At 39.1% G+C, this 16,273-nt stretch overlaps 1 protein-coding gene across 1 annotated transcript in view; it reads left to right on the forward strand.

Annotated features, from left to right (window-relative positions):
* The first annotated feature begins 263 nt into the window (after nt 1-263).
* The window catches only part of LOC121263648 (mediator of RNA polymerase II transcription subunit 33B-like), a 40,740-nt gene continuing 24,730 nt past the window's right edge, over nt 264-16,273 (forward strand). Inside the window, 2 exon segments of the mRNA XM_041166673.1 lie at nt 264-704; nt 14,118-14,228. Of these exon segments, the coding sequence (XP_041022607.1) occupies nt 409-704; nt 14,118-14,228 (407 nt within the window). The 5' untranslated portion in view covers nt 264-408.

The following is a 16,273-nucleotide window of genomic DNA, read 5'->3' on the forward strand; positions in this document are numbered from 1 at the left end:
AAAATACAAAAAATAATTTATTTTTTCAAATTTTAAAATAAAAATAATATTAAAAAAATTATATTTTAACCTTCGATTTTATAATTTTTTATTTAATTTATTCTCTATTTCTTCAAAATTCTATAAAAATTTTAAGTCAAAATTATTTTATTATTATTCATCAATTATTTTAGATTTTTCATTTGATCGCATAAATAAAGAGGCTGCATCAGCATTTCAAAGCAACGGAATTTTATCTATTTATAAAGAGGAATCCTCCCTCCGCACCTCAAGACCGACTTTTTTCTCCCTGTTTCCTTCAGTCAAAGCACAAACAGTTGCATAGAGAACAATTCCGCAGAGGACTTTTTAATTTGTTTAATCAGAAGAAGCAGCAGCAGACGAAGAAGACGAAGAAAGAAGAATCGGATGCCGATGGAGGTGTCCGTACATGCAGTTGAGGAGGCGCTTAGCCTTTGGGATGGCGTGCTGGAGTTGACCAAGTCGGCGCAGGACCAGAACAGTGACGCCGTGCTCTGGGCGATGCGGCTCAGCGCCAGCCTTAGCTCGGCAGGCGTGACCCTTCCCTCCGTCGAGCTTGCCCACATCCTCGTCTCCCATATCTGCTTTGCCAATCACGTGCCCATCACCTGGAAGTTCCTCGAGAGGGCCTTGACCGTCAAGATCGCTCCCCCCATGCTTGTTCTCTCTCTCCTCTCCACCAGGTTCCCTTACTGTCACCCCTTCAATTTTTTTCTTACTTTTTCTGTATTTTTTTTTCTAGTTTTCTTGTTCTTATACTTAAGGTATTGGGCTAGATAAATACGCCCATGTATGTATGCATGAATGTAAGGATGGTGTTTATATTTCCAGTAAATATTACGTGTTTGTCTTTTGATTTTTTTTAGATGTTATATACTCGAACTGTGTGCGTATGTGAAGCCACTTGGGATGTTTGGTAGAGTAATTCGAGTTTCTGGGGCTATTTAAGGATGATTTATTCTTCAGTTAGTTTTTCTTTGCTTTAAGGAATTTCCGTTATAATTTTGTGTAGTTTATAAATCATCGGTATGGGTCATGAGCCAAACCCCAACGGCTATGGCACTAATATTCCCAAAAGCTGCAGATTATAATAAATAGTAACCAGAACATCATCCTAACGCAAAATAACCATTTGTACCAACTTCCAGTTTCATAAAATTAAAATAAATTATCTTTATACATATCAGCTCAGATAACCCACATTATGAAGAAAAACACATAAAGAACAAATATACGAACTAATTTTAACACCTCAAACATTTACCAAGTTATAGCTCATCAATTGTATACAATAAGTAGAGTTGCTGTCTCGGACACCCGGTGCCAATAACAAAACATATTAAGTGGAGTAACTAAAAACACCACAAGCCCTCGTTCCACAAAAAAACTTTGAACCTTCTGAAAATTCTAGCTAGAATAGTCTCCATGCTATCTGGAAGTTATGATAAGGCTTAATGAGTCATCACAGTAAATAAAAGAAATTAATATAAGTGTGAAGTTGAGCTTAGAGAACTTATGTATTTCCTTTATCCAACAAAAAATTGGCTAGCTTATCAAATGTGAAATTTTATAATGTGCTAATATATCACAACGCAAATAGATAATATTTTACTGTGAGTAACACAATTATTCAGTCATTCTCTAATAATATCAAACCATATCCCATAGGCCACAACACTGTCTGTTATATATTTTGCCCCACATGATTGGGTTTTATGATCTTCTCTTGGGGCCTATTTCCCCCCATATGGGGACTGTTGCTTCCTCTTGAGGTCAAGATCAACATGGTTGCACCATGTCAATCTAGAGACCTGTCCCATATGGGGACTTCTTTCTAAAACTACAGAACTGCACTTCTACAATAAATTTCACATAATTAAAGATGCTCATAGATATTCACAATATTTACAAATAAACATAATCGACAATGCATAATAACTGAACAAATAAGTGCAATCTTTATTTGTTGTTATTACTTGAGTTGACTTAGTGTGCAAACCTTTCCACAATATTCATTTTTAATTATAACACTTGTAAAATCAACTTATGAGTTCAAGATGGCGTAAACATCTCATAATACATTAGTATGCATTACTTAAATAATAATAATAATCATACATTTGTATATCTTAAACATTGGTGTTCATTGTTTGTAAAAAGCTAGCTTGACTGAGATAGTTTAGATGCAATGTTTTGTATGCTATCCTTCAAAATAAAGCATACTGAAAAATATCTATGCCATGATACTCATTCATTTTTAAAATTAATTATACTATCCAAAAGTTGTATTTAAGATCTATATTAACTAAGGGCATGTTTGGACACTTGGAGATCTATATTAATTGAGAGCATGTTTAGACACTTATAAAAAAAAAAAATGTTTGGACACTTGGAGTATTCAGAATTTTGTGAATAATAGTGAAATGACTTGAGTGTAGATGTTTTATTGGGTTTTGGGAAATGAGAGAGAAAAATTTGAATAAAAATATTCGTAAGTTAAAAAATTGTTTGAATATAATTTTTTAATATAATTTTTGTTTTGAAGTTTGTAAAATTTGTATTTATTTTTGTGTTTGAATAATGATTAGGTAATGATTGGATGAAAAATTTGAAAATTTGAAATTGAAAAGCGTTTTGTGTTTGAGTGATATTTGAGAATGAAATTATGAAAAGTTTCGAGAATTATGAGAACTCTCATAGTGTCCGAACATGCCCTAAATCCACTTGACTTGGTGTGCACAATTTCAAAGAATTTATGAATCGAATCAACTCGCTGCTACTATTATTGCTAATCATTTGAGAGCTTCCCATACATATGAACTTAACAAACTCCTTTTTGCCTAAATCAGTAGGCATAACCAAGTACACTAGATGTATACAAGAGATAACACCTAGCTAGGAAGAAATAGATAGAAGGAAATCATGAGCATTGGAGTAATTATAGGCAAAGCACATTGTTTTCCTGGGCAATAGCTTTAAAGATAAAGATTTTATTAATGATGAAAGTGGGTGTGACCTCAGTACTACTCTATCTAATGTGATCACCACATAGTAGTATTTAGACTCAGATGTCAAAACAAAAAATGCCAAGAGTGGGCCGCCCCATGTCATAGCTCGTTGAAATAGAGGATAATAGTTGTGATGAAATTGGCCTCATCTCAGCATTGCCAAAATTTGCGTACTTAAAATACAAAATGAAATCCCAATTTCCTTTTCTATATGCTTGGGAGATGTGGTTTTGGGAAGAGGTGGTGCACGTGGATTAGACATTGTATCTCTACTGCTCGATTTTCAATGTTGGTTAATGGTAATCCATATGGTTTCTTCCATAGGTCTCTTGGTTTGAGACAAGGGGACCCTTTATCCCCTTTCCTCTTTGTTATTATTATGGAGGCACCGAGTCGAATGGTGGAGGCTGCTGTATGGGAGGGGGGTTTTCTTTCCAATTTTTCGGTGGGAAATGCCAATAATGGGTCTATATAAGTCTCCTAAATGGATTCTATAAAATCATCGCTAAAGTCCTTTTGGATAGGTTGAAGTTGCTGTTGGAAGAGATCATCTCTCAGTCGTAGAATGCCATTAGAGGAAGGCAAATGTATACTCAATTGTTATCGCTAACAAATGCTTAGATAGCATGATAAGATTGAGGAGTTGATCCTTAGCGAGGCAAACCTAATTGTTATGGGCTTGAAAATTGATCCATAAGTGTTAGGATTGTTGGATAGTAATTTCATAAAATCCTTGACACACCTGTTTGGGAACACAACTGTTTTAAGATATTCTCAGACTATTTCACTACTATTTACATACTATTCACTACTATCTATAAACTATTTCACTACTATTCACAGATCATCTGAGATACTCTTAGTATCCAAACAGAGCCGGATCGTAACATCTCTCGCACGCTTCCAAATCTTAAGTCCATAATACTGATAGCCCACTCTATCAACATTGATCCAATGGTAGCCTTTTCTCTTTTGGCGGCTCAACTCATATATCAATATTCAAGACTTACTCATATATAATAAGAATTTAAAATCTTCACTCCCAAGTTTTCTATCTGAACCAATTCCAATGATGTTTGATGGGTTTTAACGGCGAGATTACGTTTGAGTGTTGAGTTTTAGGTGAGATTAGTGTGATTATAGGGTTCCCCAAACACTTAGTGATAGAATCAAAAGTTTTTGCATTGTTGAACGATTGAAGCTCCATGCTGGTAACTGAGAGGAGTTGGTAGGTAGTGAAAGAGATGAGATTGGGGATGTCCACGGTGCAATGGTTTGCCAAAACACTGGAGGATTGTTTGAAGGGCGAAAAAAGGATTTTTACACCACGTCGAGGGAGGGAAACAGAAGCTTCATTGTGCAGAGGTGTTCAAGTGCCCGTGGTTGCTATATGGCTTTAGTGGAGTATGGTGGTGGCGGCAGACATAACTTTATTTATTTTTATATCAGAAGAGTTGGAGGGTAAGGGATGGAGGAGGATGGCGGAGGTGCTGTGGGAGTTCGCAAAAGAGGGAGGAAACATGAGTCGTAATAGAGGAGGGGTATTTCTGAGGTTGTTGGTGGCGGTGAATCAACCGCAAAATAAATTGTATAGGGAGGCCCTGGTGTAGATAACGATGCCGGTGCAATCCCATGAGCGGAATAGGGGTGGAGAAATCGGTGTTATGGTAGCTCAGAGAGGAGACATTGTAAGACACAATAACGACCATGGGACAGAAATGGCTCCTCAAACCGCTGGTACGACAAGGACTCAGTGGAAAGGTGGCGGTGGTAGTGGTCGGCTTGCTATCGGTTTGGCAGAGGATGGCGTGCACAATACACTTTTGGACGTGAAATTACAATTGATGGCACTGCAGGAGAAATTAGACTCCTTGATACGATGCGTTGAGGAAAAATATGACATTGGCCTAGGCTTGGAGGCAAGTTGACCTATCAAACTTCCTAATCAATCAGGTGTAACGGGCTTCAATCCATTAGATGGGCAGCTGAAAGTAGGGCAAAATGCAAATAGAATGGGCCACTCCTTTAGGCCTCAGCCCATGGGGCAAAGCAGAGGTAAGACAAAGATCAGGACCCTGCTCATGTGGAGAATTAGATAGGGTGGTGATGTAGGGCTTCTACCGGTGGGAGTCAGTCAACCTCGTTGGAGAAGGCTACGATAGACTTGCGACTGGTCGAGGAACCCTCGACGGAGGCTCAGATAGTGAAGTCAACAGCAGTACAACCAGAAATGGTTTTCGACGTTTCCTCAGTGCTGGGGGTCGGATCTCCGACACAGCACAGACAAACAATGCCGATGAGTAGCAGGGATGTGGGTTCTCTCGATTCTCAGGTGGTATCCTTTCCGACGAAGGTTTTTCAACAAGAGGATGTGGCTTGAGTGATGTGTACAGAGGCTGGGGCTGACAAGGCTATCAATGTAAGGCCCTCACGGGTGCTAGTTCCTATGCATGGCTTCTTTGAGTGGGATTTCAGGTCTCTCTACCCTGAGGAGGAGGTGGGGGTGCTGCTGGATTCACAACGGGCAACTAGGGACGAGATCAACATGGTCGGGGAACCCATACCCCCTAAACTGTCTGTTACTAGGTCAGCCTAGTGCCGCTAATTGGGTTTTACATACGGTGAAGGAAACCCAACCTTGTGTGGGGATTGAATGCGAGGGTTTTGAGGAGAAATTCATGGCTTTGCTTACTACCATTGAAGTTGGACATGTTTGATCCGAAAAACAAAGGGAGCTAAAGAGACTAACATGGTCTATTATATATGAGGGCAGCTCAAGTTGAGAAAGATCCAAGGGAGGGGGCCAACACCTTCTTTATGAAGCCCAAGATTGTATCTTGGAATGTCCGATGGCTTAATGAGGCTAATAAGCGCATTGAGATAAAAAATTTGTTTCGTGAGTGGAAGGCGGACATTGTGTGCTTGGAAGAAACTAAGTTGAAAGTCATTCCAAAAAGTATTGTTCGAAGCTTATGGAGCTGTCCATATGTGGATTGGGTTTACCTTGCATTTGTTGGGTCTTTAGGAGGAGTATTAGTTATGTTGGACAAAAGGGTGGTAAAGAAAATGGAGTACCTTGGGGAGTACACAGTGGCATGCTCCTTCAAGACTGTAGAAGACAATTTTATGTGGGCCTTTGCTGGTATTTATGGGCCTAACTTTATTCTCATGTATACTCCCTGTGTACTTGGGCTATGCCTATTTACTTGGAATAAAATCTCTTATTACCTATAAAAAGAAAAAAAAAAAAATTTATGGGCCGAACTTGGACAATGATAGAAGACTTTTATGGGATGAATTAGCTAGAGTACATAGATGGTGGGACCTACCATGGTGCATAGGTGGTAACTTTAATGTTATAAGATTCCCAAGCGAACGATCAGGAGAAAGTAGGTTGCGGCCAGCAATGATGGAATTCTTGGAGTGTATTTTTGATCTAGGATTGGTGGGTATTCCTCTTATGGGCGGAGCATATCAAATTGGATTCCTTGGATCACCTGTAGAAGAGGCAGTCTGAGCAGGTTCAGATGGTAGATCAGGCTCAGGAAGGGACAAAGTTGGTCGTCATCGCTCATACACAAGTCCAGGTTTGAATCGGTTAGGATAAGAAGTCGAGTCATTAAAATGCGACAAAACATGTGTCTCAGGTAAATACTCGACATGAGTAGAAAAGAACGACTGATTTTCAAAGAAAACAACATGACGGGAAATATGAAATCTGTTAGAGCATGGATCATAGCAAACATAGCCTTTGTGTGAAATACTATAACCCATGAAAGCGCACCTAACAGATTGAGTAGATAATTTATGATGTTCATGGGATGACAAATGAACAAAACAATCACAACCAAAAGTACGCATATCAAGATAATGAGGATGCTGATGATAAAGATGAAAGTAAGCAGTGTAAAAAATTCAAGACACTTGAAGGCAATCTATTAATTAAATAAACTGCCGTAGGCAAGGCTTCGACCCATAATTTAGGCGGAACAGAGGATTGAAGCAATAACGTACGAATAACATCCAACAAATGTCTATTTTTTGGTTCAGCCACACCATTTTGCTGAGGTGTATAAAGACAAGAGCGTTGAGAAACAATGTCTTTTTGTTGGAGAAACTCATGAAACTCACGAGACATATATTCACCACCTGAATCAGACCTTAAATTTTTGATCCCTGATTAGAATTGAGTCTCATCATAGGCGATAAATTGTTGAAAGACAGAGAAAACCTCATATTTAGATTGTAGAAAATAAATCCAGGTATACTTGGTATAATCATCAATGAAAGTAACAAAGTATTTATAATTCGCGTGTGAAATAACAGGATAAATTCCCCACACATCACTATGAATCACATTAAAACACCGTTCAACATGACTACCATGACAGGGAAATGAGAGGGACTTACTTTTACCTAATTTGCATGTGGAGCAATCAAAGGAAAGATGAGATGAAAATTGATCTTTATTGCCCAACAAACCAGAGTTTATTAAATGAGATAAAACAACAGAGTTAGGATGACCCAACTATTTGTGCCATACTTCACTCTTATTGTTTACAGTGTTACAAGCTAAAGAACTAACAACAAGAATGGAAAAATGCAAAGGAAACAATCGTCCAACTTTAGGCCCTTTCGTGAGTATCTTCCCTGACACCTGATCCTGCACAAGACAACCATCACGAGAAAAACAAACATCATAGTTGTTATCAACCAATTGGCCTACTGATATAAGACTAGTAGAAAGAAAGCTCAGAAGATACAAAAACATCTCAAACTGTGGAATTAACATTGCCAACAACATGAATAGGTAACTGACTACCATTAGCAAACTGAATATGCGACAATCCATTATAAGTCCAAACATTGCTAAGAGTGTCAGAAGAACTAGTCATGTGATTAGACGCACTAGAATCAACAAGCCAAGATAAGGATGGTAGTGAACTTTTACCTAGCAGCCCTAAGGCTGAAAATACTGAAATAATCATCTGTTGAACCATCTTAGGAGTAAGAGTAGATGAATCACCAACAATAGCAGAGTTAGCAGAAGTAGATGGACTCACGTTGGCCTTATAAGCATTAGCATGACGATTCTGGGTATGTTTAGGACATTCTTTGATAATATGCTCCAGCTTCTTACAGTAGTTGCAAGATTTCCTCACACAGTGGGTAGCAATATGGCCGTATTCCTTGCAGTTGAAACATTGAACTTTTTTGCATGTCCCGTCCCTTGCCTTTCCCATGAGCCGCATAAGCTACTGCATTTGGTATCATTTTGTCTTGTTGGTAAGTGGCCGGGTGGCAAGACGCTGCTCCTCACGAAGTAACTCCCCAAAACAAATGTCCAAAGAAGGCAATGGATCACGGTTCATCAAATTGGAGCGAGTGGCCTCAAATTCAGGTTGTAATTTCATTAAAAACTGATCTCACTTGGTTTGTTCATGAACTTCCTGCATAACAGAGAGAGATTCTTTTGGTACATTGGCATAAATCATGTTAGTAAATTCTTCCCAGAGATTATTAAACCCAGAAAAATAATCTTGAATGGAGAGATCGCCTTGAGTGTAATTGGCGATCTCGTACTCCAACTGAAAATGCAGGGTAGAATTGTCCTGATTATACACTTTCCTTAAGTATTCCCACATAGTTTTAGCAGTCTTATATGGGCTTAGATTCAGAACAATAAGAGGATCAACAGAGGCTAAAATCCATGTCATCACCCTAGCATCTTTGATCTTCCACTGAGCTAACTTAGAAAACTCAATAGGAGCAGGATCACTACAATCTATATGACTCCATAATTCTTTCCCCAAAACAAATAAGCAAAATTGAAATTCCCAGGCAGAATAATTCTTACCCGTGAATTTCACAGCAAAGGATTCTGAAGACATGATGCTTGTAAAAGGAAAAAAAAAAAAAAAACAGCCAAGAAGAATACCTGCCCACGTACCTACTGAGCACCAAGATTCTGATGGGCTTACACATAATATCAGTAATTGAAAGGCTAAGAACCAAAAAAGGACAGAACTGCCGTGAACCAACAAACAACACAAAAACTGCTGAGAACCCCAAAGGCTTCCACAGAAACTGAGAACTCTAAAGTTGCACAGAAACTGCTGAGAACTCCAAAGCTTGCATAGAAACTGCCGAGAACTTCAAACTTGCACAGAAACTAGCACGATCACTGAGAGCCCAGACTGTGCCGATAATGCCGAGTACCAAAGAAACTCCAAGGTGTTGCAGCCCAACAACGATGAAGAGACAAAAAATCCTCAATAGACAATGCCGACAATGGTAACACTATTGTCCCCCAACGAAAAAAAATTCCCACGAAAAAGAACCAGAAATATTTGTAAGTTATGGCTTCTGAAACCATGTCAAATTGGATTCCGTGACCTCTTTGTGAGGCTTCTTCTTATTATATAGAACAATATCACTAATCACAAGGCTGGAAATCAGCCATTACAGCAATCAAATCTAACTAAATAAGAAAGCTATAAAAGTCCTACTAATTTACATAATCAAGACTACGATCAAGCTATTTACAGCTACAAAATATTGTCTAAATAAAGAATACAAAATAGTCTAAATAAGGAAGGTATGACTAAAATCTGTACGGTGATAACTACATTCCCGCTGACAGAGCATACACGTGGTCTAACAACCAAACGTGGTCTAGATTGGACATATTCTTAGTTTCCTCAGAGTGGGAAACACATTATCTAGAGCTATGTCAAAAGAGGCTTCCTTGCTTCTGTTATGATAATTTTCCTATATTGCTGGATTGTGGTAGTATCCAAGGAGGGAGTAGGTATTTTAAATTTGAAAATATGTGGCTAAAAATAGAAGGTTTTGTGGATAGGATCAGGCAATGGTGATCCTCATACCAGATTCACGGCACCCCTAGCTTCATTTTTGCGGGTAAGTTGAAAGCTTTAAAAATGATTTAAAGCTTTGGAATGCTCAATCCTTTGGTGATATAGATGACCACAAGAAGTCCATGTTGGAGGAGCTATAGGAGGTAGAGAGGGTATAGGAGGGTCGGGCTCTTTCTTTGGAAGAATTCTCTCGGAAGACGGTTAATTTCAGAATTAGAGAGGGTTACCGGGTTACGTTATTGGAGGAGATCTCTTGGCGGCAAAAACCACGAGCATTGTGGTTGAAAGAAGGAGATCGAAGAATAAAGTTTTTCTCTAGAGTGGCCAATTCCCATAGGAAAACTAATACCATTGAGATGCTGAACATAGATTGTGCTGTTTGTACGAAGGCTCCTGTGATTAAAGAGCATATTGCTGGTTTTTTTGAACATTTGCTTACCTAACAAGTGTCAAATTGGTCTGAATGCCCTTTCCATAGGGTTTCCTTTCATTATATAGAAGAGGTTTACATAAATAATGCCAGATTTTCAGCGCCTAAATGGTATACAAGGTAAGTATTTCCAACTTATTTACAACCTAATTATCTGCTATATACAATCTAGATCTCAAGCAAAACATTCCTAAAATATGACAAATCAAATCCCTAAATTATCTCCGTAACATCCTCCCTCAAATTGATGCTGGTGGATCAAGAAACATCAATTTGTCAACCAAGAACTGATGTCGGTGCCGAGAAGAGCTTTGGTGAATATGTCTACAGTTTGATGTTCGGTAGAAATGTGAGAAAGAGTAATCACATGTCTGTCAAAGGATTCGCGTATGGAATGACAATCAACTTCGATATGTTTCGTACGCTCATGGGAGACAGGATTAGCTGCGATCTAAATAGCACTGGTATTATCAGCGATCTAAATAGCATTGGTATTATCAGCATGAAGAGGAGTGGAATGAAGCTGAGGAAAACCAAGTTCACCCAATAACCCACGAAGCCATGTGATCTCAGAGCAGGCGAAAGACATAGCTCGATACTCAGACTCAGTGGAAGACTTGGAAACTTTGTCTTGCTTCTTACTCTTCCAAGAAATGAGTGCATTGCCTAAAAACATGCACCAACCAATAACAGAGCGACAAGTATCAGCACATCAGGCCCAATCAGCGCCACTATATCCCACCAACTGTAAGGATGATTCCTTAGGAAAGAACAACCCGCGTGTAAAGGTGCCCTTCAGATATCTGATAATGCGGCGGACAACGGCTAAGTGAAGGTGTCGGGGGGCTTGCATAAATTGACTGACTTGTTGCACAACAAAAGAAATGTTAGGACGAGTAATCGTCAAGTAGTTCAAACTCCCAACGAGTTGTCGATACAAGGATGGATCTGATAGAAGCTCGCCTTCCTCCTGATGAAGCTTAAGATTTACCTCCAAGGGAGTAAGAACATAATTATCCGATTGGAGACCAGCCAATGAAATCACTTCCTGTGTGTATTTGTGCTGGTGTAACAATGTACCAGTCGAAGTAATCTGCACCTTAAGGCCAAGAAAGTACTGCAGGGGACCGAGATCTTTCATGTGAAAAAAGGCCTTGAGATGCTATTGTAATTGCTTAATTAACTCAATATCAGAGCCAGTAATCACAATGTCGTCAACATATACTAGAAGCAATACAATTCCTGCAGAACTCTTGCGAAGAAACAGAGAGGAATCAAACTGACTCTGAGTAAAGTGAAAACCAAGCAGAGTAGAGCGAAATTTATCAAACCATGTACGCGGAGCCTATTTCAGTCCATACAAGGATCAACGTAGTTGACAAACCTCTGAAGAAGGTGTAGCAAACATGCCGGGAGGTGGAGACATATAGATTTCTTCCTTCAAATCCCCATGTAGAAAAACATTCTTCACGTCCATCTGTTGGAGAGACCACCCCTGCGATGCAGCAAGTGCCAAGATAGTCCGTACAGTAGTCATTTTGGCAACAAGTGCAAATGTCTCTTCATAATCAATACCATACTCCTGCCGGTTCCCAAGAGCCACGAGACGGGCCTTATATCTGTCTAGTGAGCCATCAGACCGAAACTTGACTGAATACACCCATTTACAACCAATAGGTTTGACACCAGAGGGACAAGTCACAAGATCCCAAGTGTGATTGTCTTGAAGAGCTTGGATTTCTTCTTGCATGGCCTGCTGCCAACATGCTTGGGTGGCTGCTTGAGTATAAGAGTGAGGAATAGAAACAGTGTTGAGAGTGGCAATAAGTGAGGTATGAGAAAAACCATACTTATCTGGTGGATGTATAACTCGGGTGGAGCGCCGAGGTATAGGAACCACAGAATCAGATGACGAATCAGTGTTTGGAAGAGGCGTTGAAGGAGGACGTCTATGATACACTACACCTGGTTTAAATCGCTCAATAGAAGAAGGCATATCATCAAAAGCAGGTAGAAGAGTAATAAGAGGATCAGAAATAACCTGAGACTGAAAGAAATATTGATTTTCGAAGAAAATCACATTCTGGGAGATCCGGAATTTGTTTGCATGAGCATCATAACAAACAAATCTTTTCTGAGTAGGGCTATATCCCATAAAAGCACATGTGACAAACTGGGTAGCAAGCTTATGACGATCAACAGGTAGTAGATGAACAAAACAAGCACATCCAAAAGTATGAAATGATTGATACTCAGGAGATATGCCAAATAATCGAAAATAGGGAGAATCATAATTTAGAGTGGCAATAGGCAGACGATTGATCAAATAAACATCAGTAGATAAAGCTTCTACGCAGTGTGATTATAGTGGATTGGTGTTGTATGTGCAAAAAAAGTGGTGAGGCTGTGGATCATCTTATATTGCATTGTGAGGTTGCTAGAGCATTATGGGAAGATGTATTCAGATGGTTAGAGCTAGCCTGGGTTATACTTGCCACAGTGGTTGAGCTTTTCCCAGTTGGACAAATCTAGGTGGTATTCCACAAATCATAGCTGTGTGGAAGACGGTTCCTATTTGTATTCTGTGGTACTTATGGCAGGAGTGTAATGACCGAATGTTTGAAGATAAGGAGTGCTGATTAGAGGAGCTTAAATTACTTTTTGTTAGAACTTTGTTTTTATGGGCCAAAGCTGTTGATTTCAATGGCCTTGATTTTCTTGTTTCCATTTATTCTTCCTAGATAGTTGTTACCTTTTGTATACCATCTTGTGTACTTGGGCTATGCCTATTCTTATTAATACAATCGTTTTCTTATAAAAAATAAGAAAACAATTTAATTAAGCCTATTGGTTGCCCCCTTCGTGAGTTAAACTCATGACATGATATTGGCTCTAATATCAATAGTTACCGGCTTAACTATTGATCCAAAAGTCCTAAGATGTTGAATACTAATTTGACCAAACCCTTAGCACTTAGGAATTAGGATTGTAACATTCCCAATACATGCATTGTTTGGCTGCATGATCCTCTTTTTTTGTGGCAGTATTAGGATTGAAAAATAATTTGGCTAAGTCAGAAAACTAATTTGGTTGAGTCTAATATATTAGTTTGGAGGGGTGGCAGCTATCACCTAGAGAGAGAGAAGTGTGAAAAGGGGAATAAAAAGAAGGTGAATGGCCTGCTATTATGAGCAAGAGAATTGTATGGATATCTAGTAGCTAGGCTCCTGAGAATATTCAGAAATTGCATTGTATTGGGGTTAATCAGTTAATTGTCACTGATTTACATCTGTTATCAGCAGCCCACCTATTCCAATTCCAAGGAATTTCCAATAGGCTTCCGATAATTTTACACAATGTAACTATTTTATCCTCCCACCCCACAAAACAAAAAATATTCCCTCCAAATAAGTATAATACTAATAATAATTACTAACTCAGTATTAAAGGCAAAACAAGTATCAGGGTATTTCATAATCATTGTTAAAGCTTGCACTTTTTTTGTTCCTTCATGGATTAATCTTTAGGATATGATAATCTGCATTGAACATCATATATGAATTACTGGGAGTTTGCTTAAGTAAAACTGTTTTGAGTCATTACTTTTTTTTTTCTTTGAATGTTTCTTTGGGTTGTATTGTAGCATGTAAAAGACTTTTCTTTTATTTTTCCATCTAAAAACATCACTGATCCCTTGCATTTTTCCCTCTAAAAGCATCACTGATACACACATTCTTCAATTGATTGAATAGACATCCTGCCTTTTGTGGTCTATTACAGGGTCATTCCAAATCGGCAGCACCAGCCTGGGGCGTATAGGCTATATATGGAACTCCTCAAGCGACACGCATTCTCATTTACATCTCAAATCCATGGTCCCAGTTATCAAAAGTAAGGTTCATTTTTTTTCCTATTTTGTCTTACAAAGATGAGTTGATGGTCTCTTTGTTAGTGTGACAAATCAAGATGTTCTGTCACCAGACCTTTTATGTGAACGTCCAATGAGAGTTCAGCTGGCTTAAAAGCTAAATGTAGGAAATTTCTTACAATAACATTGTTGGTTTTGCTAAAGTGGCATTGGCAGCTTTCAAATGCTAATTAACGTTTAATAATATGCATTTGATGTAAAAACCCTTCCAAACCTAATTCGATTCCAATAGGCTATTAACTTGAATATATAAAATATTGCTACAAATCATGATGCATCATGACTATCAGAGCATTTTTACGGTATGATTGCCAGTACTTGGTTAGATATTTGTTTATGCTAACTTAGCTCGTAAATAAAATAGAAAGACAATGGTAATTGGGTGTATCCTTTTTGTTTAGTTGCTGTGTATTAGGGTTGCACTCCTCTACTCAATTAATAAAATTGCATTTTTTTTAAAAGGAGAAAATTTCTACCCTGTGCATTCAGTGCTACCGTCCTGACAATCCTAAAGGTATCTCTGATTGATGATGAACAATCATGTCCGTGCTCTAGATTTTGTTCTTGATAATATTATGTTAAAAGATATTTTAATTTAGAGAGTTTCATCCCTCGGATTCAGCCTCCTGCCCCCCACAAGATAGGTAAAAATAAAAAGAAATGCCAAAGCCAAAGCCAAACAAAAGAAAGGCCCTTTGTTTTCCTCTTAACCTTTCTCTGTTTGAAAAATTGCTTAATGTTAGAGAAGTTCGTTTTAACATAAACCTTGATCTTATTTCTGGCACTTCTTGCTGGAAGTAATCTTCCTCTTGAGCTTTTTTCAAAAGTTTTTTTTCCCTTTTCTCTCATCTGTTAATCTTTCTCTATCTATTTCATCTTTGCTTTATCCTTGTGGTGTGGGGGCATGATGTGGAGTTTATGGGTGGATGCCAAGCTGTTTGTTTTCTCTATTGAGGACTAGGGGCTTTCAAAATCAATGAGAAGGGTAGACTAGTGACGAAGTCCCTTTTTTTTAGAAATGTGGTGGCGGTTTGGCTGGTCAAACAGTGGATGCATGCGTTTCGATGGGAGGCCAAAGAGAATTTCTCAAAACCACTTGGGAAGGTAACCATATCTTCTTAGTTTTAGTGTCGTGCAAACTCTTTCAATCGCTTATTGTCGTTTGAGGTTTATGGAGGTGATGTTAGACGTAGTTTTATGGTTCTACTTGAGGGAACTCAAGGTAGAGTGTGGGTCTGTTTTGCAAGAACGCATAGGGATTTTTTTCGCCTACCTACCCCTACTATGGTGAATGGTAACAGAGGAGTCAAATCATCCTTTGGAGGGCTTGCCGAAGGGAGGGGAGCAATCCCAATTCAAGAGGTTGTTGTCTGGCTCTTCCTTGGGTCCAGTGGTGTCGTATAAGGCTGCGCTGGTTAAGCCAGTGCCTTCTCAAGGTGATTGTCATCGCTGTGGCGGTTTAGGGAGGAGTGGCGAGTCTTTTGGTACCGGGTCTGGTTTACCAGTCACTCAGGCCACACGTTCTTGTTCTGGTTCACACGCAACGATTGGCGGTCCTCTCCTACCCGAGGGAGTTGTGTTAGAAAATCCTAAGAAGAATGTTCTGCTAGCAATGAAAACTGATTTGCTCGATGTGAAGGAGAAGATCAACCGTCTCCTTTTCATAGTGGATTCGGGTCTAGGATTGCCTATGGGCTTGTCCCTTTCTGATCCAAGCCATATGGTTTTATCTAGGTCGAATTCATTGGGCCTCTCTTCTGGGCCTTCTGTAAAGGGACCTATTGGTGGTAGGAAAGAGAAGGATTTGATAGGGAGCTTAAGAATAATACCTAGCCTCTGTGGCGGGTTAAAACTCCTCTCGGGTTCCCTCTGTTCGATGGAGGTGCATCCTTATCTGCAAGGCCCAAGTCGTTGGCTGGTGGTCCACCATCACTAGGACCGATCCAGAACCGGCCGATGAGTGCTTACGATCATTTTCCCATCGTCGTCCCGCTGGTGAACTAGATTT

The sequence above is a fragment of the Juglans microcarpa x Juglans regia genome, chromosome 4S, assembly GCF_004785595.1.
Source record: "Juglans microcarpa x Juglans regia isolate MS1-56 chromosome 4S, Jm3101_v1.0, whole genome shotgun sequence".
Taxonomy (NCBI): domain Eukaryota; kingdom Viridiplantae; phylum Streptophyta; class Magnoliopsida; order Fagales; family Juglandaceae; genus Juglans; species Juglans microcarpa x Juglans regia.